Source organism: Vespula vulgaris, chromosome 1 (assembly GCF_905475345.1).
Source record: "Vespula vulgaris chromosome 1, iyVesVulg1.1, whole genome shotgun sequence".
In the NCBI taxonomy this organism is placed as follows: Eukaryota; Metazoa; Arthropoda; class Insecta; order Hymenoptera; family Vespidae; genus Vespula; species Vespula vulgaris.
This window is the reverse complement of record NC_066586.1, coordinates 8,625,255-8,650,346: the sequence shown is the minus strand read 5'-3', so window position 1 is coordinate 8,650,346 and position 25,092 is coordinate 8,625,255. Positions and strand designations below refer to the sequence as shown.

The 25,092-nt window shown below is 37.2% G+C and overlaps 2 protein-coding genes across 6 annotated transcripts in view; one reads left to right on the top strand and one right to left on the bottom strand.

Moving 5' to 3' along the window:
• Positions 1-6,693, bottom strand: part of LOC127071575 (protein PALS1) — a 56,714-nt gene extending 50,021 nt beyond the window's left edge. For 2 of the 5 annotated variants that reach the window (XM_051011025.1, XM_051011272.1), the window contains exons 1-3: positions 4,686-6,687; positions 3,770-3,882; positions 3,517-3,574 (exon numbers count right to left, since the gene is read on the bottom strand). In XM_051011025.1, the coding sequence (XP_050866982.1) occupies positions 3,517-3,574; positions 3,770-3,882; positions 4,686-4,749 (235 nt within the window). In that variant the 5' untranslated portion in view covers positions 4,750-6,687. Of the gene's footprint in view, positions 1-3,516; positions 3,575-3,769; positions 3,883-4,685 lie in introns of all 5 variants that reach the window. The other 3 variants (XM_051011120.1, XM_051011196.1, XM_051011361.1) reach the window with 3 other exon arrangements.
• Positions 6,694-8,909: 2,216 nt separating this feature from the next.
• Positions 8,910-24,682, top strand: LOC127067560 (uncharacterized). The gene is made up of 13 exons (XM_051002622.1): positions 8,910-9,281; positions 9,375-9,582; positions 12,147-14,892; positions 14,943-16,391; positions 16,469-16,637; positions 16,719-16,920; positions 17,024-17,518; positions 17,606-17,840; positions 17,907-18,075; positions 18,217-18,331; positions 18,489-18,807; positions 18,884-19,094; positions 19,239-24,682. Exons 3-13 carry the CDS (start codon positions 12,180-12,182, stop codon positions 19,381-19,383), a joined length of 6,222 nt encoding a protein of 2,073 aa, XP_050858579.1. The 5' UTR covers positions 8,910-9,281; positions 9,375-9,582; positions 12,147-12,179; the 3' UTR covers positions 19,384-24,682.
• Positions 24,683-25,092: the final 410 nt, after the last annotated feature.

Below are 25,092 nucleotides of genomic sequence, written 5' to 3'. Positions count from 1 at the left end.
TAACATTTTTATTTTCTTCTTTTTTATTCGTTATTTAAACACGACAGATCGATCTCTGTTGATTCAAATCACCAAGAACTAATTCCATCAGTCCATAGAATATTTTCACGATCTATATATATCACGATATACATGTACATATATATATGTATGTATGTATGTGTGTGTTTCTATATATACACACACACACATATAGACACACACACACAAACTTATTTACGTATAAGTACTTTTACGATAACATAATAAAACGAATTAAGAGAATTAATGCGTACTAAAAAATGACCGATATTTGACATTCTAACGATGCTTTCTTCTAATCGATCAAAAAGTTTTCAATTATGAGTATAGCAGAAAAATAGATAAACGACTAGATGGAAAAACGACGAAAAGAAATAAATAAACGTAAATGCTTTGAAACCAATAGAAAACATTACAAGTATATAGTACAATATAAAATTTAGAAGAATCTAAACGCGTTTGATAAACAACATATTTAAATATTATTTCATTTGAATAATTCGTTTGTACGTCAAACTATAAGCTAAAAACAATTTTTGCTGACACTAATTATCTATTATTAAAATACCAATTAATCCATGTTTATTAAAAAATTCATATCTCTTTTTTAAGTTTACAGAATAGTCATTCGATTTTAAATAACCTATGAATAATTTTTAACCCAGCGTACGTAAAACGTTTAGCGCGAGTTACGTTTATCGCGTATCAAGCAGTGACACCATTGTGCTCGTCCACGAAATCGCTCGTCCGGTTGAACGGACGAATTCGTTGCCACGACATATTCGGGACATCGAGGCTACTAAAGCGTCGACTTTTCAAAGAGGATTTGACAAATTCACCTAAAATAATAACGCGTAGGATGATATCGATAGCGATTTATCTTTTTGGTCCGAAGCACATATATAGCAATCCAAGGATAGAAGGAGAATAAAATAGCAGGAGAGGGGAACACCGTGGCAGCAGCAAGCAAGTCGAGTTCAAGCTCTCGAAGAGCAACGAATAAACGTGAATTTAGCAGCGCACTCACGATTTTTAAAATACACACACACACGCGCGTACGCATACACTCAATTTTTCGAATGGATTAGAAAACGATCGTATATTCGATCTTTTTATTCCTTTTCTTCTTCACTCTGGTATATCCTGGTATCTTTTTGACACTCACTCACGTAAAATCGGTATACTTACACGGCACGCTGAACGCGAGTCGACTGAGTCTCAGGCAAGCGAGAGCCGCCTTGTGTGAGATCTCCTTTCTCGAACGAGGACGTAGAAGAGGAAGGATAATGCGAATTCGAGGACGAGAACTCGAGGAACTCGGCCTTCGAGGATCGCGATGTGAATTCGATGGAGAACTCGATGAGAACTCTGCCAACTTCGTCGCACCGTCGCCAAATTCTCTCTCTCTCTCTCTCTCTCTCTCTTTCCTTAGTTTAGTATTTTCTCTCTCTCTCTCTCTTTCTCTCTCTCTTTCCCTCTCTCTCTCTTTTTATTCCGTTCTCGACCCCTACTCCTCACGTATACCCCTTCCAAGTATACACCTTCGGTTCCACTACTCCACGAGGCTTTCGTTGACGAGCCACCTGAGGCATTTACCTGGTGAACGACGGAATCGCACGAAACGCTACGGAAGCATACGACCTGTACTGTGTTCTATCTCGTCGTCGCTTCGAATTCGAAGCGGTCGGCTAGCCTCCGTAAAAGTGTTCTGCGATTTCGCGGGGAGGAAAGCGAGTCGCGTGACCGCCACCTGTGCGACCGTTAAACGTTCCGCTTCTGTACTACTAGCGACGAAAGAACGTACCGTACGTGTATTGGTCTCTTTTAGAGTTCCTTTTGTTTTGTTTTCTTTTGGTGTTTTGTTTAAATCGGCGTTTTTGTTTAACGAATTTCAAAGGGGGTGGATTGAGCGGAAACAACGAAAACGTGTTCGGTTTATCTCAAATTTTAATGCTCGGTGTTAGAACACTGAGCATGTATTTGCAACGAATTGTCAAGCTCAAAAATCTTTTGAATTATGAGAAAATTATTACGAGTATAAGTAGGTCAAAATTTGTTATAATATTTTAGAAATTTTATAGAGACTAGGTCTCGTTAAAATCTACCCAATGGTTTACTTTAAGCTATCTAACGTGCAAACATTTCACGAAGTAAATATTGAATTTATTAGAGAACCCACAAATGTGTTATTACATCAAAAGCACTCAGAACTTTTAATCAACTTTGTTTAAATTGTTAAAATGATATAAACTCTGAAATGTACTTTTATTTAATTGTTATTATATTAATTGCATTGTATTTAATTATAAGTTTCTTATTATTATATTATAAAAGATATATCTCTGAGACGTATGTACGTTACGAAAAACAAAACTACACATAGATATATCTTCTTGTTGAGAATGAATTGTAAGGAAAATATTTATCGTATTTCGATTTATTGATAACCGTCAGAAAGAATCTCGTCAAGAATTTCGAAAAGATTTTCCATTGCGGATTTTTTCATATTTCATTACATGCGTACCGAGCATTTGGATCCAATCTTCGATTGGATTCGTATAGATATCGTGTATGATGTATTTAGAGAAAAAGAGAGAGAAGGGGATGAATAAGAAAGGTCGTTTCTTATATCCTTCTTAAAGAAGAGAGACGATGGCTCGCGCCGACGTCAGAGAAGAGATATTTTACACTTCTATCCTCTCTTATCTTTGGTGCACGATCCTTTGTAAAATGGCTGGATAGAAATAAATTTTCTACTAGGCTTAAAACAAGGCTTCTCATCCGAGCACGTAGCTACGTGTGTTCGTCGTCTTATCGAACGGGACACCAGCTGAGAGATTTCAATGTTCTTGGAATATCTCGAAAAGTACTCGAGAGCTTTTTTGAATAGGTGCAACGTAGGTATACGAGGAAAGTGAGAGAAAGAGAAAAGGAGAGATAGATGGATAGATAGAATGAGAGATAGAGATAGAGAGAGAGAGAGAGAGAGAGAGAGAGAAGCTGGCGAAACCTTAAAGGTGATATATTCTCCGAGAACTATTGTGTTCTCTCTTCGAGAAGTTATCGATTCGTTGCTCGCTTCTATTCTCTTTTTCGCTAGAGAACCAAAGTCTAAAGCTCTGCTCGGCCAACTTCTCTCTTGTTCAAGCTTCTCAATGTTCAAGATATTCCCTCATTTAAGGAGGTTGGATGAAATATGCGAATTTCGAGTATTCGTACAAAAATTTTCTTTTGTTTTCTTTATTTTCAGTAAGGGGACTTATAGCTTATTTTATTCGAGTTTGCGTGAATTTATTCCGACTCTTTTCATTACGATAGATCTTTATTATTATTATTTTTATTATTATTATTATTATTATTATTATTATTGTTATTGTTATTGTTATTGTTATTGTTATTATTATTATCATTAGTATCGTTGTTGTTGTTCTTACTACGAATACTAATACTATTAACGAGATTAAAAAATAATCCCGTGACTTTCGTATTACTCACCGATCCGGCTCTCCTTCCTCCTGCGTAATCGGAGAGAAATCGTGCGTGATTTGATGCACTGTAAAGAGAATTATATTTGCGTTAAAAAGATAGGAAATCATCCGATTGGCCCGCATAATTTTAATGTAAATAATTTCAGATTTATATACATGTATATACATATGTTTGTAGGACCGATGGTTGTTTACAAATGAAAATGAAGAATGAGATACGAATTGAAGATTAAATGACGTATTGAAGATTTGATAATTACCTGGTGTATGTACTGAATGACTTCCGCGTAGGTTGCATTTTGCAGAGTACGGCCGTTCACTTGGAGAATTTCGTCGTCGAATTCCAAACTGTCCGCGTTATCCGCACGAGAACCTGTCGGATCGAGACGTATCGTCAGAATGATCCATTGACGTCTGTGTTTACGTTAGTTATAGTTATACCATTACGAAGCACGCGATAAATCAAGCAACAACGTAGAACGCAAGGTACAAGTCGTCGTTGTTGTCATTGAATATAAAACACGAAACGATTAGCGTTATTAGATAATGAGAAAGTAGAATTTTTATTGAGAAACGAATGAACGTAACATTATGCAAGAAAATAAATCTATAAAATCTTTAAATCAATTTCGATTTGATCAATATGATAATCGTAGAAACGTTATTAAATTCGACAAATATCGTTATTGAACTTGCAGTACGTAATAATCAGAGAGAACGATTAGTAATGTGCGATACTAATCAGAAATAAAAGAGACCAAAAATAAACGAGATCCCTTCTTTAGCGACACCTTACAATATTTATCGCGTTACAATTTTATCTCCGATAAGCGATGCTTACGAATGGATCCCAAGGTTATCTTTAACTCGACTATTTGGAAAAAGAAGTCCTTCGGATCGTGTACTTTCCTATTAACAGCCAAGGATACTCATTTTTTATCGGACGTTATACTCGATCGTAACGAATCTGTTGACATTCATCGATGATTACGTATATACGTACGTAGATTTCGCATAGGCTTTGATACGACAAAATCATAATATTAGTACGACGATCTATCAGTGTTTAACCGTGATAAATATTCAAACGCTTAACGAGCAATGAATATCATCCCCCTCTCCCATTCCTCCATACCGTTGAAAATACACAAATCTGATCATGAACAATTTACGTACCATACAACTTCATCTCCCCGTTCTTATTCGCCAGCATAATGATGTAACCCTCTAGATCCACCATTTTCGCTGTTGCTATCTTTCTCCTCGTGGACTATTGGACAACTTCCAGGAACAACATCCTATGTATACGCTGCACGACATACACGTTAAGCCACTAACACTTATCGCGACGCTCCGACGACCGTGTCATCGGCTTCGAGATATCATGCCGTCACCAAGAAGAATGACGTTGTCACGTGTCGTGCATTTTATTATTTTCGCACACATTTTCATATCTCGTTGATCGGGAGACCTCCCTCTTTGCTTTTCTCTCTTTTTCCCCGCTTATTAAACGTCGAGACCGGCCACTTCTTTTACGAACGCTCACCACTCTTCTTTTTATCCTCCTTCGACAATCTGACGAGCACTAGGACACCGAGATGCACTGGGATGCACCGAGATGCACGGATGCTTTGAGAAGAGGGAGAGGGAGAGAAAAAAGTAGGACGATCGAGTAGAAGGATCGTGCCTATATTCTCGAGAGATTTTTGTGGGAGCGGCTTTGACACGCTCGACGATCTTTCCACTTTCCGACCTTACGATCCTTTTTTTCGTACGTTCGGAACGTGTATGTATATACTTACATCATAGTAAAATATATATATATATGTATGTATGTATATATGTATATACATACATATATATATATATATATAGGAAGAATCGCGTAAGGAAACTCGGCCACGACAGGGCCTGAACTCGAGCCTGCCTACATCCTTACGACGATATCTTTCTTTTGAAATATTTGAATAGGAAAAAGTCGCGGGAGTTCACGATCTCGTCGAAGGATCACGAGGATGGTTCGTTGATTCGAGGAAGGACAATAACGTCGTTCTCGGTGCCGCCTCGGCCATCTCGTCTTCTCTCGTATCCGTTGCATCTGTCTGTCTGAAAAACACCAGCACAAATTTGAACATTTTTCCTTATTGTCTTCTCGCGTTCATATTTCTTCGATTAGGACGAGATCAAGCAAGCGAGGAAATTACATTGATAAGATGTATTTCGAACTCATTGCACATCCAAATATAAGACGTTTCTCGTCTTTAAAGATTTGTTCGATAAGAACTCTGTGTTAAAAATGTTTGTTTGTTCGTTTCGCACGAATTGTTCTTTTTTCGAAAAAAAGAAGAAGGATTCTCTTCCAGAATCCTTTTGATGATCCTGGAAAATATTTGCTCTCTTCCTTCGTTGGCACTTTTCTCTGTCTAAATGAAATCTTTTAATTTGATGAAACACTTTTAGCAAAGGATCGTCACTCCTTTTTCACCGAGACACGTACTCGCAAGCGGAAATTATCTTCTTCCGCGTTCTACCCTTACGCGAAGTCCTTCGAGTACGTCGACATCGTGCGCGAAATTGTGCGCGATAACCACGTAAAGCAGGCGCAGCGGTGCCGACACTGCTCTAGGTCTGATAGTATCCAGCCTCTCTGGTGGTGCTGCTAGCTGATAACGATGACTATGGTGGTGGTGACGGCGGCAGCGCCGCCGTCGTCCGTTCGCGACGCCAACGGCGTCTTACCAACGAGATCGACGCCTGCCTTCGAATTTCGAGCTGGCACGTTCGTTCAGCGCCACCTTCTTTTTATTCGAACCACCCCCAAGACTATGCCATGACGTTGGCCGACTCTGACGATTCTCATCCACCTGTGAACACGAGGAACACACTGGAGAACCTTCCAAGCTTAGCGACATCAATTCGAAGCTGGCGAATTGTCGTTCCATCGAAACTCTTCTCCTTATCTCCTTCCTATGTCTAATCCTTTGAACCTCCTTTCATCATATGGATGTGGATTATGGGAATGAGGTTATTCGTCCGGAACGATGTCGATAGCACACTACTTCGAACTAGCGAATGAGTAGTCTGTTTCCATGTGGTACACCATAGTCACACTGTGTATGTATATATTTTCCCATGAACGAATGAGGTGTTTCTAGGATGAAGAACGATACTAGTGAAAAGAAGGATGAGATGGGCCACAAGATTTTGCTCGCGATGATAGCAATGTTGATGATGATGATGATGATGATCATGGTGATGATGATGGCGTTGTTGCTGAAAATCATACAAGAACGTATGTAGGTTACGCAGACGCAAGCGTTTTCTCTAACGTGGAAGGAGATATCGACGGAGGAGAGAATGAGAGAGACGCTGAGTGTGATCAATATGGGGGATGTTACACGGAGTTAGTCACTACCCTGACTCCGCTTGCGTTTGTCTTGCGCGGGAAGAACGTGAAACCTTCGATTAATTGCCTGATTATAATGTCTCTCACTACTTTCTTAACTCTATTAAAATCGTTTTTAATTTATAGTTCGATATAAAGTTTTAGTAGATATGGTATGAGAGATAATAGGAAACTAACGATCGTGTCCTTTTTTCCTCGGCTTGGAAAATTATGAGATTTAGGGAAAAAATGACGACTAACGGGGAAGCTAAGAATAGAGGCAAAATCGTGACGTGTGCAATAATCATAAGCGTAGAACAGTACCGTGCTAACGTTCAGCGTGACAAAGAAAGCACCACGCATTAGTCACCGGCACAATGCTTGTAAGAATCTCTAGAGAGAATGGAAGAAAAAGTAGGCGGAGAAAGGATGAGGCTAAGAAGAAAGAGAGAATGAGGAAAGATTACGATGCGAACAAAAGAAAGACGGCATCCTTGCTTGCATCATTTGTAGCGTTGCTCTAAATACAATTCTTAGACGTGATAAAACGGTATTCTAGAGCATAGAAGTTTTCTTTTGGGATATTGAAAAATGAAAAAAAGAAAAAAAAGAAAAGATTGCAATACGGTTTGATTTAGAAAGATCGAAATTAGTTTTCTTATTCGAAAACAAATCGTGGTTACATATATTTTGTACATCCTTCATAAAATATATCTTCACTGTTTATTCGAGACAACAATGGACGATGATATCGAAAACATTGAAATACCCGCCTTTTTAATGAACAATATGAAATACGCTTTTGTATCTTAAAGGCATGTACGTATGTAGAGTATTCGAGGTGGATAGAAAGGATTTTCATATTTATTTGAAGTAAAATAAAATCGATACGGATGCCGTACATTTATGTACTGCAAGCCTATATTTCATGTTTAACTCACGTTCTTCCTGTTTTCTTTTACGAATCTAGATTAATGGATGAAATCTCATTGTGTAAAAATCACTATTATTGAAGTCTCATGATTGGTAGATAATTTTTACCAGACCAATTATATGTCGATAGTTAACACTAGAATGTAATATATAGTTTTTCGGGAAATACGATATTATACCATCCAATGATACATTGTCGATGCGAATGGACTTTGGACGTACAGCGCCATATCATGGCAAAAATCTCAACCATAATGACTTACCATGGTTCACACTTTTTTACCATAGATGCATAAATCGATGTAAAGGTTGTATTTGCAAGATTTAAACCAAATAAATACAAACTCCACTATATTAATCTCGAAATCTCTTTCTGATCTAAAAACGAAATAAACAATTTGCAAACTACATCTTCTAATGCATTTACTAAGAAAATAACAACATCCCGATATTTTCGTGAGTTCATTTAACTCACTTCGATCGAAACTTGGCATGGCCTCAGGGAAAAAGTCCAATGTTTGCCAGATATTATCCCTAGAACGTTAAAATCTTCAACGACCTGTGTAGAATATTTTATTGTTTATTTCCATACAAAAAAAGAAAAAATTCCTGGTATCTAAACAATATCTTTAATCGATAAAAAGAAAAAAAAATGAAGAAGAAGAAAAGCATCGAAGAAACCCTTGAATTATTATACAATTTACATATTTCATGTCAAACCTCGAACCTTTAACCTGATCTTAGTTTTCAAGTGTTCTTCTAGTTCTGGAGATATGACTGTATTTGTCAAAGTACATGATCTCTCTCTCTCTCTCTCTCTCTCTCTCTCTCCTTTCTTGTCTTTCTCTCCCCATCACAAGGGTTAAAACAAGGGAAATGTAGTAGATATCGAAGGGGTGGGCGAGGGTAACGGTGAGTCGACTGACGCGATCATAGCGGCGTTAGGCACGCGCACGACATGCGCATAGTATCCCTGTACGCGCATGTTTCTTCTCCGCAAAACGGATCGATGCTGGAAATAGCTCAGCCCGCAGGAGAGTACGAGGTGAGTCGCCTTCGCTTTCGGTACGAACTTCCTTGCATTTCGTTACCCGATCGACTCTTTTTCCAGAACGAGAAAAAAGCTTCTTGGTGGTTGAAGTGTCGTCATCGTTTGTTTCATTCGATTACTTCTCTCTCTCTCTCTCTCTCTCTCTCTCTCTCTCTCTCTCTCTCTCTCTCTCACTATCTATCTACCTATCTATCTATCTCTATCATTCTCTTTCTTTCTTTCTCTCTTTCTCTTTTCACAAACATTTTCTATTTGATCTTAGTTCCTTTTGCTTCCGGTTCAACATCGAGTGCGATAACATCATATTATTTTTCTTATTAACGTCGATATCAGAGGAAAGTTTATTGCGTGATGACGCGAAAAAAATGTGCACCCTATCGATGTGGCTGATGAGGCGCAACTCGTAAGTATCAACCATCGTATGTCTGTGCTTACGTATGCGTATATGTAGCTATGTATATGCTATGAGATCTTCTAGATTTTTTTCTCCATCTAGTCAGCTAGTCTTTCTCGATGGAACCATGAAACGTTCCGGGCTCGAGCCAGTGGATTGATCGCCGTCTCAGCAACCGCTGACGTCGAGGCATGCACCGTGTGTCATGCAGCATGTTAATCGTATCAACTCGCTGAGAGCTTCCACTTTCCGTCAATTATGTGTCACGAACCAAGCTCTTTCCTTGTTAGCCATACTACAAAACTCAAAGGTAGGAATTAGGCTTTCTTAGTTTTCAATTGTCCCATGTATAGATTCCAAGTCAATTTTATAATAATGAACGTGTTAGAGGATGATGAATATAATCGACATAGCAACTATCGCCATCAAACTGATAATCATCATACCTCACATCAGAATTCATTATCATTATACTATTTCAATTTTATTCGCCTATCGCTCGATTGTAAAAATTCATGCTTTTCTTCTCAGTTACATCACGTAGAAGAGACATTCGATCGTTTTATATAAGTAAAGACCACCTCTAAATATAAGACGAAGTCGATTTTGTCGGTTCCTTTTTTCGTTCTTCCTGCCCTCATTCACATATATCTTTCGTCGAGATGATTCATGCTCATGAATGTTTACCGAAAGATGACGAAATTCGGCGGCATTTTTAATTTATAATCGACCATACAAGTTTCGTCGTTTTCATTTATATACATAACTCGTACAATTGGACGACATGAAAAATAGAATTTGATGATAATCTTTATAAATACGAAACGTAGTTTCAATGTATCGGTAGAATTTATAAATTTACATCATTATGTAAATAAAATATATGGGTTGATTGTTAAAACTATTTAATTTAGTATTCCAAGTTCGACACAAATCAACGGGCAGTTGTAATCGATGGAATAGACACCCACACGTACCGTTTTAATTCGATATAAAAGCGTAGGTAATCTTTATTTTCAGTATTAAGGACGATGAATATAACGGACCTCATTTTTCGCTATTGTAAAATACGATGGAAGTACGACAAAATTATTGCGTAATTATTTACGTAGAACAAGTAGTTCAATAATTAGTTTCATCATTGTAACGAGTAAGTAATCGAGTAAGTACGTATGAGAAGAGAATCGAGGGTAAGATTTTGATTGAGCAGAGTACGAAGATACCCGAGCTAGGCCCACTCGAGGATCGTCTTTTGTCTATGATGCAACGAATACACGTGATCGATACTTTCGATTCGTCTTGTAACGTGACACGCGCGATGGGAAAATTGAATTATTATATTTATTTCGTAGGTTACGAATAAAGCTGATGGATTCGAAAGTTTACGGGAAATGTTCAGGGTCTTGAGTACTTAATTCGAATCTTGTGTTAGAAAGCTTTAATTGATAATACATATCGAATTGAAGTAAATAAAAGGAAATTTTTAATTCGAAATTAACATCGAAAAATCTCGTTATTGCTACGGGGAAGTCACGATGCCCTTATTCTTCTTTCGTCTATCGATTCAGCTTTTCCGAGGCACGTGAACTTACGATGTTCGTTTACGTGTGTATGTGTCTTCATATAAATATATGTTTGTAGGACTTAACTGAATGTGCGCCATCGTGCGAAGCGACTCTGTGACCCGTGTCGGTGCTTGTACTCATAAAAAGGGTTTGTTGGCACACAATATAAATTTTAACTTTACCATGTAATATCGAACGTGTTTTCATCTTCCACGAAGTTAATCCATTCGTTATAATGAAGTCGATCTATCAATTGCTTTTCTTCGTTTAACAACTCCGACACGTACGATGGAATGCGGAAACCAAATGAAATGATGAAGATTTTATTTAAAGGATCTTCCAAGTGCGAACTATCTAGAAATATTGATTATAGCTTACGATAAAATTTTGTTGTTTTGGCATAGTGATATTGAGATAGATCACGTCTCGAGATAAATTAAACGATCGTTTTGATGGCAGCTATCGAAAAAATTTGTTTACGATGAATTTCTAAAATTAGCTCGTAAACTTTCGAACAAGAATTTACTTCGTTATTTTAAAAGGAAACATATTGTATCTGTTCGATAATGAAATTCGAACAGTGTATTCGTGTACGTAGTTGTTATTAAAATTTAAATCCATCTGGCAGGAAAAGGTAATCTTATTAAATAATGTCAATAGAGAATGAGATTGTGTTTCGTATTTTCGTAGCGAACTCAGTTGAAATCTTCCAGCCGTTAGTGAGAGTACGTTCGTACGTTGAAAAATTTCTTTTTTTCTTGCTTCTTTAGTTTCTTTCGTTTCATTTTATTGTCGCTAACTGCGCGCTTGGATACGAAATAAGGAAGCTTTCGAGAGGTACGGCTATCGATCGACTTGTTCTATCGTTGACGATTCGATAACCCTCCGATAATTTTGTCGATTATCTTACCTTTTCAAATCAACTTTGATTACCTTAAAACTAACCGTATAATCCGTAAACACGTCGTTCTCTTTATAATTTTCTCACGGAAGCCGATAATTAAATCAAAATTTGAAGATAAAATTTCGACGTACTCTAGTGGTTAATCCAGTGTTCCTTTCTGTCCTGAAAATATACGAACGAGCAACGTTGTGCAGACGAATGATAATATTATTCCTGGAAGAACCAATATCGTTTATGACTTCGAGAAAATAATAATAAATAGTGAACTATTGTAAGCATGACGTTGTATAATCACTAATGAAGTTATTGATAAACGATTCTATCTTTTACCTTAACATTTTTTTTTTTTTTAATGAAAAATGAAACAAAAAAGAAAAAACAAAAAAATTTTTCGATTCATTGCAGAAGGCTCTCCCGCAAAACGGTAGGTCTTAGAGAATGCACAAGCTAGCCAAGGGATTAAAAAAGAAGAAAAAGTCGAAGAAAAGTAAGAAGGGCGAGGAGGAAGAGTTCGATCCGGAAGAACTCGAGCGTTACCGGCGTGAACGTGCGGAGCGAGCGGAGCGGGCCGAGCAGAAAGCCGAGGAATCTGGTGAACCGGCTGCGGCCGGCAATGCTGGCTCCGACGAGTGGCGGAAGTTTGAGGCTTTGACAGCGGGTGTCGATTCGTTGTTAAAAAAGACCCAAGGTGATCTCGATCGTATCAAGTCGGTCTCGTTTTTCCAACGGAAGCCAGCGTTAGACGAAAAGAAGGCAGAGGAAGAGGAACAGGGCAAAGAAGAGAAAAATAAGAAATCTTCATCGAAGAAGTGGATTGGTTTCGACGAGGAAGGAAATCTTGTTGAAAAAGAGCCTGGTGAGGTTGGTGCAGTCGAAGGTGAACTTGGCAAAGCGAGTGGAAAGCCGTTTGTCAGTGAAAACGGTTTTGTCGAGGTTCCAGACGACGAGGATGAACAAGAGGATTCAGCAGACGAGGATATCTTCGATACGACCTACGTCGACGTCCTTCAAAATATCGACGTTCAATTAGCCTATATACCTGATAGTCCTGTAAAGGAAGATTTAGACGACGATCCTTTCGATACTACTAATGCTGAGAAAGTACTCAAAACAGTCGATAAGAAGGGTAACAAGTTAGTCAGTCTTGGTAATGCTGTTGAAATTCTCTCCGGTAGGATCGATCATGTGAGTACATGTAAATTACCGCCTAAAAGTAAAAAGAAATCAGTCGTACAACAGGATTTATTGTTGGACGATTTTGATGAGATCGAAAGTGGAATTATTCCCGAAGGTGTTGCTGAGCCAATAGAAGTTGAGAAATCACTTTTAGACGACGATTCCGATTTACCGGATATACCAGTTGATCTAACGACATTACCTCCGGTATTACCGAAACCTGTCACTCCTGTGAACACGCAAGAAACTGAAATAATCGCAACCGAAACAAAAGAATCCATTGACATCACAGAATTTGAATTGCTTAAGGAAAAGACGATTTTGGAGGAGATTCCTGATTTGGACGATGCTGAATTTGATTTAAACGAACCCGTCGACAATTCGATCCGCCTCGAGGAAGCCGAAGATCCATTTGGTGAAAAGGAACCACAGGCTAAGGATTTCCAAAGCGAGATCATCGAGGCTAGCTTCGAAATAGCAATATTTGTCGACGAAGAGGATCCTTTTGACACTACTTTCGCCGATAATATATTACCTGGCAAGACTGAACTCAAGTTCATTGAGAAAGAATTAGAGGATTTACCGGTGTCTACGGTTTCTATATCGCTTACTGATCCAGCTGGCTTAAATAGGGACTATGAGACAGGCTTACCCAAATCCGAGGAAAGTAGTAATGTAACTAAAAAGGATTTGTTAAGTAGTTCGACGAGTGATTTGAATTTGATCGATCCACCCATCGCACCACTCGAAGAACTTACATATGTCGATCCTTTCGACACATCAGCGATCAAGGAAATACCACCAGGTAAAACAGAATTGAAATTTCTTGAAAGAGAACTTCTCGGTGAACAGGCAAAAACTGATAGTATTCTCGAGGACGACGACGATTTTGATCCTAGGAAAGAAACACCACCGGCGACTCCTATTGCGAAGCCTCCTCTAAGGCCAACTCCACCAGTTTTTCCAGTCAAGCCTGAATTTAAAGTCAACTTCGAAACAGAAGAAGAAGAAGAACAGATTGCTGATAACATACCGAATAATCGTGGACGAAAAGCTTCGAGACCAGAAGTGATCGAACTATCAATTACAAAAAGCGTTGCTTTCGAATTACCGACACCTTCAAATCGACCTGATCTTCTAGCAACTACAGACGAAGAGAAATCGTTACGCTCGAAACCTCTAACACCATACTATACGCAAAAATCAATCGAAGAGGTTTTACCAACTGAAGACGAGGCAGTTGATGTCGATCCCTTCGACACCAGTTTTGTAGCTAAAGTTACTCCTGGGAAAACGGAACTCAAGCTTATCGAGTCGGAATTGTTGGAACAAGAACCAAAGTTATCTCACAGTGTCAGTGATCACGAAATTGATTCCAGATCTCAGAGCGAAGCAACCAGAAGACAAAGCGATTTCACCGCTACTTCATTGAGGCCTACCAATTTAGAATTTACTCAGGTATCCAATCCATTGAAAGAAATAATTGAAACGAATTTAAAAAAACAGGAATTCACTAGACGCGAAAGTTTGCTCGATGCCGAAGTAGAAGTCGATGCAAAGCCTCTCACGCCACGAGTTGAGACGAAAACTATTGAAGAAGAAGAAATTTCTTATGTGGATCCTTTCGACACTTCCATCGCCACCAATATTTTACCTGGAAAGGCAGAACTGAAAGTTTTAGAAAGCGAACTGGAGCAAATAACCGAACAAGTACGCCCGAATCCTATCAGTTTAAGTTCAATTGTTGCACCGTCAGTACCGGATGCAGAAGATTTTAATCCAAGAGCCGGCGAAGTGCCAGAATCGAAAGATTTTCTATGCACGAACGACCAAGATCTAGGTGCAAAAGTATTGACGCCTCTTCAATCCAAAAACATTGCTTTAGGAGACGATATAGATCCATTTGATACAAGCTTTGCTGCGATTGGACCAGGAAAAACAGAGCTGAAGATCCTTGAATCTGAACTGATGCAATAACCTTGAAAACAACATATTACTAATCCTTCGGATCATTCGGACGCTAATTGATCGGTTTAAACCTGATTAATATTTTCACTTGTTATTTTACGAATTTAATCAAGATGGATTCCAAAGGTGGAAATCCTTTCCTAATGGACGACTACACGTCCGAGCCGGATAACTCGGTTGCCGGTCAACAAGAATTGAATCCTTTCTTGGAATCCTTCACAGACACGACAACTTCGGAACACGGAGAAAATCCATTTTTAAATATCACTAGTGATCAATCTTATCAAGCTCCGGTGAATGTAGAATCAACGAATCCTTTCGCGTCCTTTTGCGAAGAAAATATATTTAATCTATCAGAGAGCACAAAAGAAGAAGAAGAAGAAAAGATTAGTGAACCTACACAGGCAGCACCTATACAAGCTAAGAATGGGAAACCACCACCATCGAGACCTCCACCGCCCAGGCCACAACCACCTGCACCACCGAAAAACACAAAAGATCTTATCTTATCGGTTACAGGAGCAATGGACGCTACTTCTAATCATCTTTTGGATCGACTGCAAGCTACAAGAACTCCAAGTCCAACTTTGATGCATTCACCTTCACCAACACCGGAACATAGTTTTGCCGATTTCCTAGATGTTGATGGAAATGTACCGGATTTAATACCTTATGATAATGAAGCCGCAGAAGCGCCAAAAAGTAGTCAAGACATTTTAGATTTATTCGACGCTCCAAACACAGACACAACGGCCACAGCAAACTTTTCAGTAGATACTACGGACTTGATTACTGACGTAGCAGTGACGAGTGCTGCTAAAGAGAATCCATTCGTTAGCATAACTGATCAGGAAATTGAATCGACTGCTCCGGCGGAAGGTGCTTTCAGTTCTTATTATCCAGAAGCTGCTTCAGTCAACGTAGAAAAGAGAGGATCGGTGTCCTCCGCGATGGCTTTCCCTATCGAAGAAACAGAAAAACAGGCAGCCGTTGATCTAGATTTTTCAACGGAAACATCGGTCCCTACAGACCAACTAACCTCAGTAACGACTGCCGAATTATTTTCCACAGCAACGACCGAACAAATTTCCACGACAGTCGAGTCTCCCTTCTTCTCCATATCTGACAGCACAAGCACGACACAATATGGGGTGACGGAAACATCAGCCACATCAACAACGCAACAGACCAGCCAACCTATATTTTCAATGACAGATACCCAACAAAACGTTTTCTCTTCCGATCTCCTAGGTGATTTTGATGAACCTACTAAGGAAGTGGGTGGATTGATCTCAACTAGTCCGATACCAGCTGCAGAATATCCCGGAACTGATACGCAATTGGATAATTTCGCTGCTACGACTAAAGCCATCGAAAGTACCGGTGATGCATTTGATGCTTTTGCATCGAAGTTCGATAAAGCAGCTGAGCCAGAAACGAATGCAGATCCATTCTTGGATGCCTTTGGTAATACTGGACCTACAGCGATGGATACGTCCAGTGACGGTACGATTTAATTACATTTAATCACAGTTAATAACGTTAAAATATAAATAATCAAAAATTACGATATATTGATCTAGTATGGGGAGACTCGTCAGGTGGTGGAGATACTGGAGTTACTGGATTTGAAGAAAACGATGGTTTTGATTCTTTCTTAAGCATGACAGCACCACCACAACCGGAAACTAAAGTGAAACGAGCAGATTCTGGCGACTCGGACGAAGGTCCTGATTTCAGTGTTTTCATAAAGTAAGTTAACATTTGATGCAATTATCTGGTTTTCGATTTGATATTTTCTAATTTGACTTATTATTTGATCTTTATTTTTAGACCAAAAGAAGGAGATCAACTTACTCAGCCTGAAGTTGGACCAGTACCAGCTTTAGCGCCGCCACCAAAGAGTCCACAAAATGCCGCGTACGCTGATTCGTCATCACGGTTTAATCCCTTTGATAAAACAGGTGGATTTGCCCAAGAAGCTGTAGTTCCCACAGAGACAGCTCAACCTGAAATAACAAGAACAGATTCCCAGGCAAGCTTTAGCTATTGATTTTATGACGCTTATATTAAACTATAATTCTTATATTAAAAATTTCTAAAAGACATTTATAATGTTCAATAAATTATTTTGTTAGGAAACACCACCGACTCCGCTGTTTGACGAAGACGTGAGTCAACCTTTGGAAGATTTTCCACGAGTTACGTACACTGGTGACGGCTGGGAAATGCAGTTACGTCAACCGAACAAAAAGAAGATCACTGGACAACGGTTCTGGAAAAAGATATTCGTGAAACTAGTTTATCAGGGTGATAATCCAGTTCTTCAGTTGTTTAATGGCAAAGACGATAAAGATCCGTTCCAAGAGCTACCTCTTTTGGCTTGTTATTCTGTTTCGGATATCGGAGCTCAACAATTCGACCAATTTGGAAAAATATTCACGGTGAAGTTGCAATATATTTTTTACAAGGAACGACCTGGAGTACGACCTGGACAGGTTACTAAAGCCGAACGACTGACAAATAAACTTAGTCAGTTCGCTGCATATGCAATTCAAGGAGATTATCAGGGTGTTAAAGAGTTTGGTAGCGATTTGAAGAAGTTAGGTCTTCCCGTCGAACACGCAGCTCAGGTAAATAAATCATCATTTGATGACATTTGATGATCTTATCGTGCTAAAAAGTAATAACTATAACTAGTTATTGATTATAATCTTCAGATATCTCAATTGTTTAAACTCGGATCGCAAAATTACGAAGACATGAAAACATTTTCTTGCGCCATTGAAGAGGCTCTTTTCAGGCTATCGGCTCACAGAGATAGAGCACTTAGTTATAAGATGGAAGAAGTTCAAATAACAGTAGTTGATGAAATATACGTCGAGCAAAGTGCCGAGGGTCACGTAGATAAACAAATAGCTCGTGTTCGTCTTTTCTTCTTGGGTTTCTTGTCCGGTAATTTTAATTTTCTCCTTTTAGCCTTATATGTATATCATCTGTCTGACCTGCAACAATGATTAGGTATGCCCGATGTTGAGTTGGGAATAAACGACATGTGGCGTCAGGGTAAAGAAGTAGTCGGAAGGCATGATATTATTCCTGTTGTGACTGAAGAATGGATCCGCTTAGAAAATGTCGAATTTCATGCTTGTGTCCAACAAGACGAATATGAGAAGTCAAGAATCATAAAGTACATACGGTTTTAATGTATTTGCTATATTCTTATCGTTACTTGCAATTAACTAAAATTAATAAATCTATAGATTTTTCATACATTTTACGCATATTTAATATGACTACTATTTAACTTTATACTAATCAATATTTAAAGGTTCAAGCCTCCTGATGCATGTTATATCGAATTAATGAGATTTCGAGTAAGACCGCCTAAAAACAGAGAATTACCGCTTCAATTGAAAGCTGTAATGTGCGTTACTGGTAACAAGGTAAAGTAAATTGATGCGTTGTTGCAAATTAATGCACGCTAGGCTTTAAAATCGTTTATGTGAATAATAATTAATTAATTCATCAATTTAAAATATTACTTAAAATGTCGTTTGCTCTTTTTTCAAAAAGGAAACTAATAAACATACCGATCATTAGGTGGAATTAAGAGCAGACATATTGGTACCAGGATTTGCCTCTAGAAAACTCGGGCAAATTCCTTGCGAGGACGTAATGGTGCGTTTCCCGATTCCAGAGTGTTGGATCTATCTGTTTAGGGTAGAGAAACACTTTAGATATGGTTCGGTAAAATCAGCGCATAGAAGAACCGGTAAGATCAAAGGGATCGAAAGATTTTTGGGAGCTGTAGATACGTTAGAACCTCAGCTGATGGAAGTTACATCTGGACAAGCCAAATACGAGCATCAACACCGTGCTATTGTATGGAGAATGCCTAGATTGCCTAAAGAAGGACAAGGTAAAGTAACGATGATTAACAAAATTCCATAATTAATTTTTTCGTCGTCATAATTATTCTTTTTATATTCATTAAGGTGCATACACAACGCACCAATTGGTTTGTCGCATGGCTCTAACTTCTTACGACCAAATCCCGGAAAATCTTGCCGAGTACTGTTACGTCGAATTCACTATGCCAGCTACTCAAGTTTCGCACACTACAGCGAGGAGCGTCAGTCTTCAAAATAGCGACAGTGATGCTCCCCCAGAAAAATACGTTCGTAATTTATCGCGGCACGAGTATAGGTAAGACGATTTTTTCTCTCTCTCGCTGTCTTTTTTTTTTTTTCGAAGAAAGATTGAAGTCATAAACGATGATCGCTTTCACAAAAAAAAAAAACGAACTATAGATAGTTCGAAATGTAATAAATTTTTCTATCCTTTCTTTAGAGTTGGTATCGAGCACACACAAGGCGAGGGACCAGGAGCGTACGTGACAGCTACGCTAACAAAGAAAATTCCTGAAACAACGCCAGAAACTCACGGTGAAGTTTCGGATACACCGGCTGAATCTGATTCCGACTCTTCGGAGTAAGTTTCTAGGTGTGAATTCTTCGAGGTCGCACGAGGTGATCGTTCTTCTCGAGTGTATGATAGTATTGTATTAACGATATCGTATGTCTATGAAATAATTGAAGAAGTATTCTATAACTGATCGACGAAGCGTTACTCGGTGACTCTAGTCGCTCGTGTTAAGTCGAATACTGACTTCGCTATTGTACTTATTGCAAATTTGCCTGTATAAGAAAAGAGAAGGACGTGTAAATCGGTACAGGCTGTTTCGTAAGTTAAATATTATACCTCGGGATTCGCACGGGAAATAATATAATATCAGTTCTAATGAAAATATCCAATAAATAACGACACGACTACGAAATAACAGGAAAGAATATAATGACAAGCAAAGTAACACATCTTTCAAGCAACCGTAAACGTTAAAACATTCTTTTTGTGTTTCGAAAAAGAAAATCCGAATATGTATTGTCCGTTCCTTTAAATTCATTATTTCTGTATTAGCTCACGAAACGCCTTGCATCTATTTACACGCACAACGTAGTACATAATGAACTAATAAGTATGAAAAAAATTAATTTAAGAGACGACAATACTGCTGTTTTGTTCAGCTTAGCTTGCTAAGTCGTAGAACACTTGCGGTGGAAGGCTTTGATAATCGCTCCATGTTTCAAAGACTGAATGATATTAAAAGAATTATAAAAGATTTGATGAAAGTTTCTAATTGTTGTTAATAACGATGATAGTTCTTTTTCTAATTAGAAACAAAATTCTATCAACGATACGCAAGCAGTGATACAGAGAATAAAATTCTAGCAAAAATTACATAATTGCAGAAACAAATGCAAGTTCTAATTATCCCAAACTATAAATAAATTCAAAAGCAGCATTTATAATTTAAACTTAATTATCTATTGAGATTATTTCAATATGTTTATTAAAAGACAAAAATGTAAAGCGTGCTAGTCATTATCTTGTCAAATAATCTGAATAGAATATTTCCATTTAGATGTACATATACATATATAATTCTTTAATGCATATTTTTTTATTATGTTATCATTATGTTTTATACATCGTTACATCGAGATAACGATCAGAGTGGAATATTTATCGAGTAAAAAGATGTAAGGCTCGTTATATAATATTTGTGATCGTTCGCGTAACTTATTCTAGCTTACAATTAGTATAAAAAAATGATTGTTATCTGGTCACTACTTGCTTACATTTAGTAGATTGCAAAAATTGATGATCATTCATCAAATTTGTTGCATGTAGAGATCGAACGAAAAGAGATGTAGAGATGTAGAGAAGAACGAAAATCTAATTTGATTACGATTCTCATGGGTACAGGAAGAAGTTTATCAGAAAATATTTTCGATTTAAGATAATATTTAAAACTTACATCGTTGCATAAAATAATATGTCAATGAAAGATAAAAAGAGCTAGAATAATTTCGCATAAAAACAATTCAGTTCCTACGAATAACTACGATTACCAAAAATTCTTTTTACTCGTTTTTAAAATGAAACGAAAGATATTAGTATCGTAAGTCTTAGCTGAAATCATCCTAGATGATTTTTAAAAATTATTTTTTCATTCGTCGTGTTCATTAGAAAGAAGAATGTGACTAACAAGATAACGAGAGCTAATGAAGACTTTAATTGCCATTAAATACGCCAATCGTGAGAAACGTATCTAACTTGAATTTTAACATTGGATCTGGACATGACGCATATATAATTATAGTATTCGTGAGTTAAAAATGGAAAGCATAGAATCGTAATAATCGCAAAGGTATCGACAATTCAATGGTGCATCGCAAGTTTACGCGTGAAAAAAAACTTTTATGTGAACAAATTTGCAGTGATAAGGATATAATACTGCAATACATTAGCAATACGAACAAATATATATATATATATATAAATTATATAATAAATACTTAAACACGCGAATAACTCTTAAAGATAATGTGCGTAAGTATTTTAAAAGTTTAAACATTAAGATATAAGAGCATAAGCTTCCGTTATCTCGTTATAATCCGTTTACATTAAACGTTACTACAATTGGTAAGAATTGTTAGAGTTTCGGAAAAGAGCTGAACTTAAAAAAAAATTAAATTAAATAGAATGTTCAAAAGGAATACCATCTATGAGATTTGTGAAGATGTAAGAAGGTTCGATAAGTGTAACGATTCCAAATGTAAGTTTAATAGGTATATAAGATATCAGTACTTAAATTAGTCATGTAAGTTTCAGTTATTTTATCGACTTTTTTGTTTACGCATTTTCTTCCCTCAGTGGAAGACAGGAAGAGTGCACTCTAGTCCCTAGTTTGTAAGGAAGACACTGACGATGAGAAGTGTCAATTCGCCAGAGATACATTTATCGATAAGTCTATACTATAAGATTGAATTAAGTGTAATGTGTTTCCAAAGGAATATGCCAATTAAATCGTAGATTAATAGACGTAATAATAATTTAATCGTCGTTGCTCTGATCGTTATTAGAATTATCTTTTTTTTTTTCGTTGAATGTATCTATTTGCAATGAATTTTCTTTGAGGACATGAGTTTACTCTTACGTTAGTTTTAATCGTAATTTGTATTTATTTATAGAAAAAAACAACGAAGCAAAATCTGTCAATGCGAACATAATAAAAATTTAAAAACGAGTTTTCCGATAGAATTAGAAAAGCAGAACGTGATAACGATGAAGTGTTCTGAAGTCTTTGAAACTAAAACGAACAAAGCCTTTCAATCAATAGTGTGAAGGTCTGTTTGTGTTGGTACCTTAAACGGATTTTGGGCGAGTTTCTGTTGTGGAAGCTTGCACCAAGATATGTTATTTCCAGCTCGTGATCTCAAATACGCGTAATTGCACTTTAGTGCGATCCAGAATGGCGTTCTAAAGGAACAAAAAAAAGTAATTAAAACAATTATACGATGCATGTATAGCTCTTATGTTAGCGAGAATGTTAATTAGTATATACGCGTAGTATTCGCGTGTTCATGATAATTTTCACAAAGAAAGAGAGAGAGAGAGAGAGAAAGAGAGAGAGAGAGAGTGATAGTGAGAGAAAGAGAGAGTAAAAAATTAATAACCGTAGATTTTAAGTTTAGGTACGAGGAGGTAGTGGACAATCCGACGAAGACATTGAACTTTGTTTGGAATATACTCTTTTTCCGCATCTATATATTATTTTTAAATCGCAATTCAGAATTTTTTGACAGAGAAAAAATGAACAAATAATTAAAGACAGTCGTCATAGTTAGTCGAATCGTTTCGAGACATCCTTATATTTCTTTGTATTTTCTTTATAATTTAATTTCAATCAAGAAACACGGATTCAAAGTGAAGTGACGTTTGATCGCCACCTCCGTCGTCTTAGCTTTAAAAAATGTCATATGTACACTTCGATTAATCCTTCCCTATTCTCCTAAAGAAAGGAGATGTAATTTATTTGCATGCGAGTCTTTAATATGGTAGATAATAAGTATGACAATGACAATGATGATAATGATGATGGTAATGATAACGTTGACGTTATTGATCCCACCGTCGTAACGAAATTAAATATAAGAGAGCACATTAAACCAAGCGTCATAATTGTTCTGTACAATCTATTTTCTATGACGAATTAGACAGGAAAATTCGTGAAAACATAAAGATAAAAGCCTATCTATCATACAAAAATAATTTCAATATCGATATTAGACGAAGTAACTATGTTACTCCATCGGAAGAAAAAGAATACTAAAATATAATGGAATCGAAAGAAATTTATTCGAATTTTCAACACAATGAACTTCGACTTTCTTTCTTCAAATTCTTTCGATAAAAAAACACGAAATACAATCGAAATTTTAAGAAGGCTACGCTTTCCCGATACGAAAACGATTTTTATTCCTATTCGTTCGTCTTAAAGCCCGTTGTAATTTACGTTAACGCGTATCGTTACAACACGACGACGACGACGACGACAACTGTGTTACGTCTATGAACGCTAAACATACCTATCGCGATATGAAAGTACATATTTAACATAAAGAAATAGCAATGACCTCATTGCGATGTCGAAGATCGATCGTTCGTCGATTTGTACGACGAGTAACGATTTTCAGATTATTCAGATCTTAGGGCTACTAAATGCATAGTTTCAAGTCGAACACCGTGATTAGTACTTACCTACATCTCTTCGCATTTAATAAGAAATTTCAAGAAACAAATGAATAAAAAAAGAGAAAAAAAAATAAGAAAGAAAAGAGAATTGCAGTAAGAAAGAGCAAGCTATGAAAAGTTCTACGCATATAGTTTTTCGCATTGGATAAATCAAGGCCGACGAACATGAAGGAGGATGACGACATCGGAGTTAAAGTTGATTTTGAAAAGAACTCGTTTAGTATGGCATCGTCACGCGGCAACGCTCATAAAAATGCGCGCGAACATTTGAAAGTGCTTTTAAAGGTGATAAGATCTATTAAAAACGACGGACGACGAGAGAGAACCAAAACTTGTCCTCCGAGGAATTCTAATCGTCCGGAATAAAAGAGAAACAACTGTATCTATCTAGTCGCTGATCTGTAACTTATATAAATAATTATACATATAACTGTTACGTATGAAAACCTTAATGTATGACTATATTATATATGTATATGTATATGTACGTACGATTTAATTGTATTCTAAACGCAGCTGTAACCGTGTCACGTTATAAAAAAGAAAAAGGGAGAAGAAAAAGAAGAAGATACGCACGTACCAAAGAAGAAAGGGAAAACGAAATATATTTCGTCGTGTATCATAAATCCCAACGAAGCGACTTCGGAGAAAAAACATAAAGGGAAGTAAAGAGAGATATAAAGTGGGGGGACAAAAAATATAGAGCGAGTGCAACACTGTTAGCCAATTGTATCATTGATAAATTCTATGTATCGATAAATAATATAACATTGTTTAAGCGATAGAGACGAAATGATTCCTTTCTTCTCTCCTCGGCGCGAGCTATCTCTTAATCGTTGAGTCGGTTTATTCAGTTTACTTTACAAGTCTTTTTTATATTCGTTGATGCAACTAGCACGTGTACACCATGTATTACCATGTATACTATGTATAACGTGTATTAGCACACTACTGTAGAACTGCATAGTGAGTTCTAACGTGCTTTGCTTCAAATTATCTCAACGAGAGAAGAAAAAACAATAATTTCCATGCCAACGCTGATCGTTTGTTCTTATTTGGATCTAGAACCTTACGTAACTCTTTTTATTTAACAGACATGTAAATCTCTCGTAGTAATAAATAATGACTAAACCGGACCTCCGAACATACACTCAACTGCACAGATCAACCATCACGCTAATTTAACCTCGACCTTCCAAAAACTGACTTCCTGCTTTATGAAACCTCTCGTAAGTAACATTCGTATTGTATATTTCTGGCCGATCGATTGGCAATGACTTTTGGCAGCTTACCTGAGAATACCTAAACTTCGTTACGTCATACGATATACAATCCGATAGTCGATCTTTATTGTTGCTAAAAGGAAGCACGTTTCCGTTTCCCTGGTAGTGCATAGCTACTACATTCAGTAAACAAGTATTACCTACGATATACCTATATATTTGAATAGCAATTTCTCAATTCGAAGTAGATTAATATCTTTCATCCATAAACGTTACTAGTGCTAGTGATATTCGATTTATTTATGTAACGTCTACGTACTATC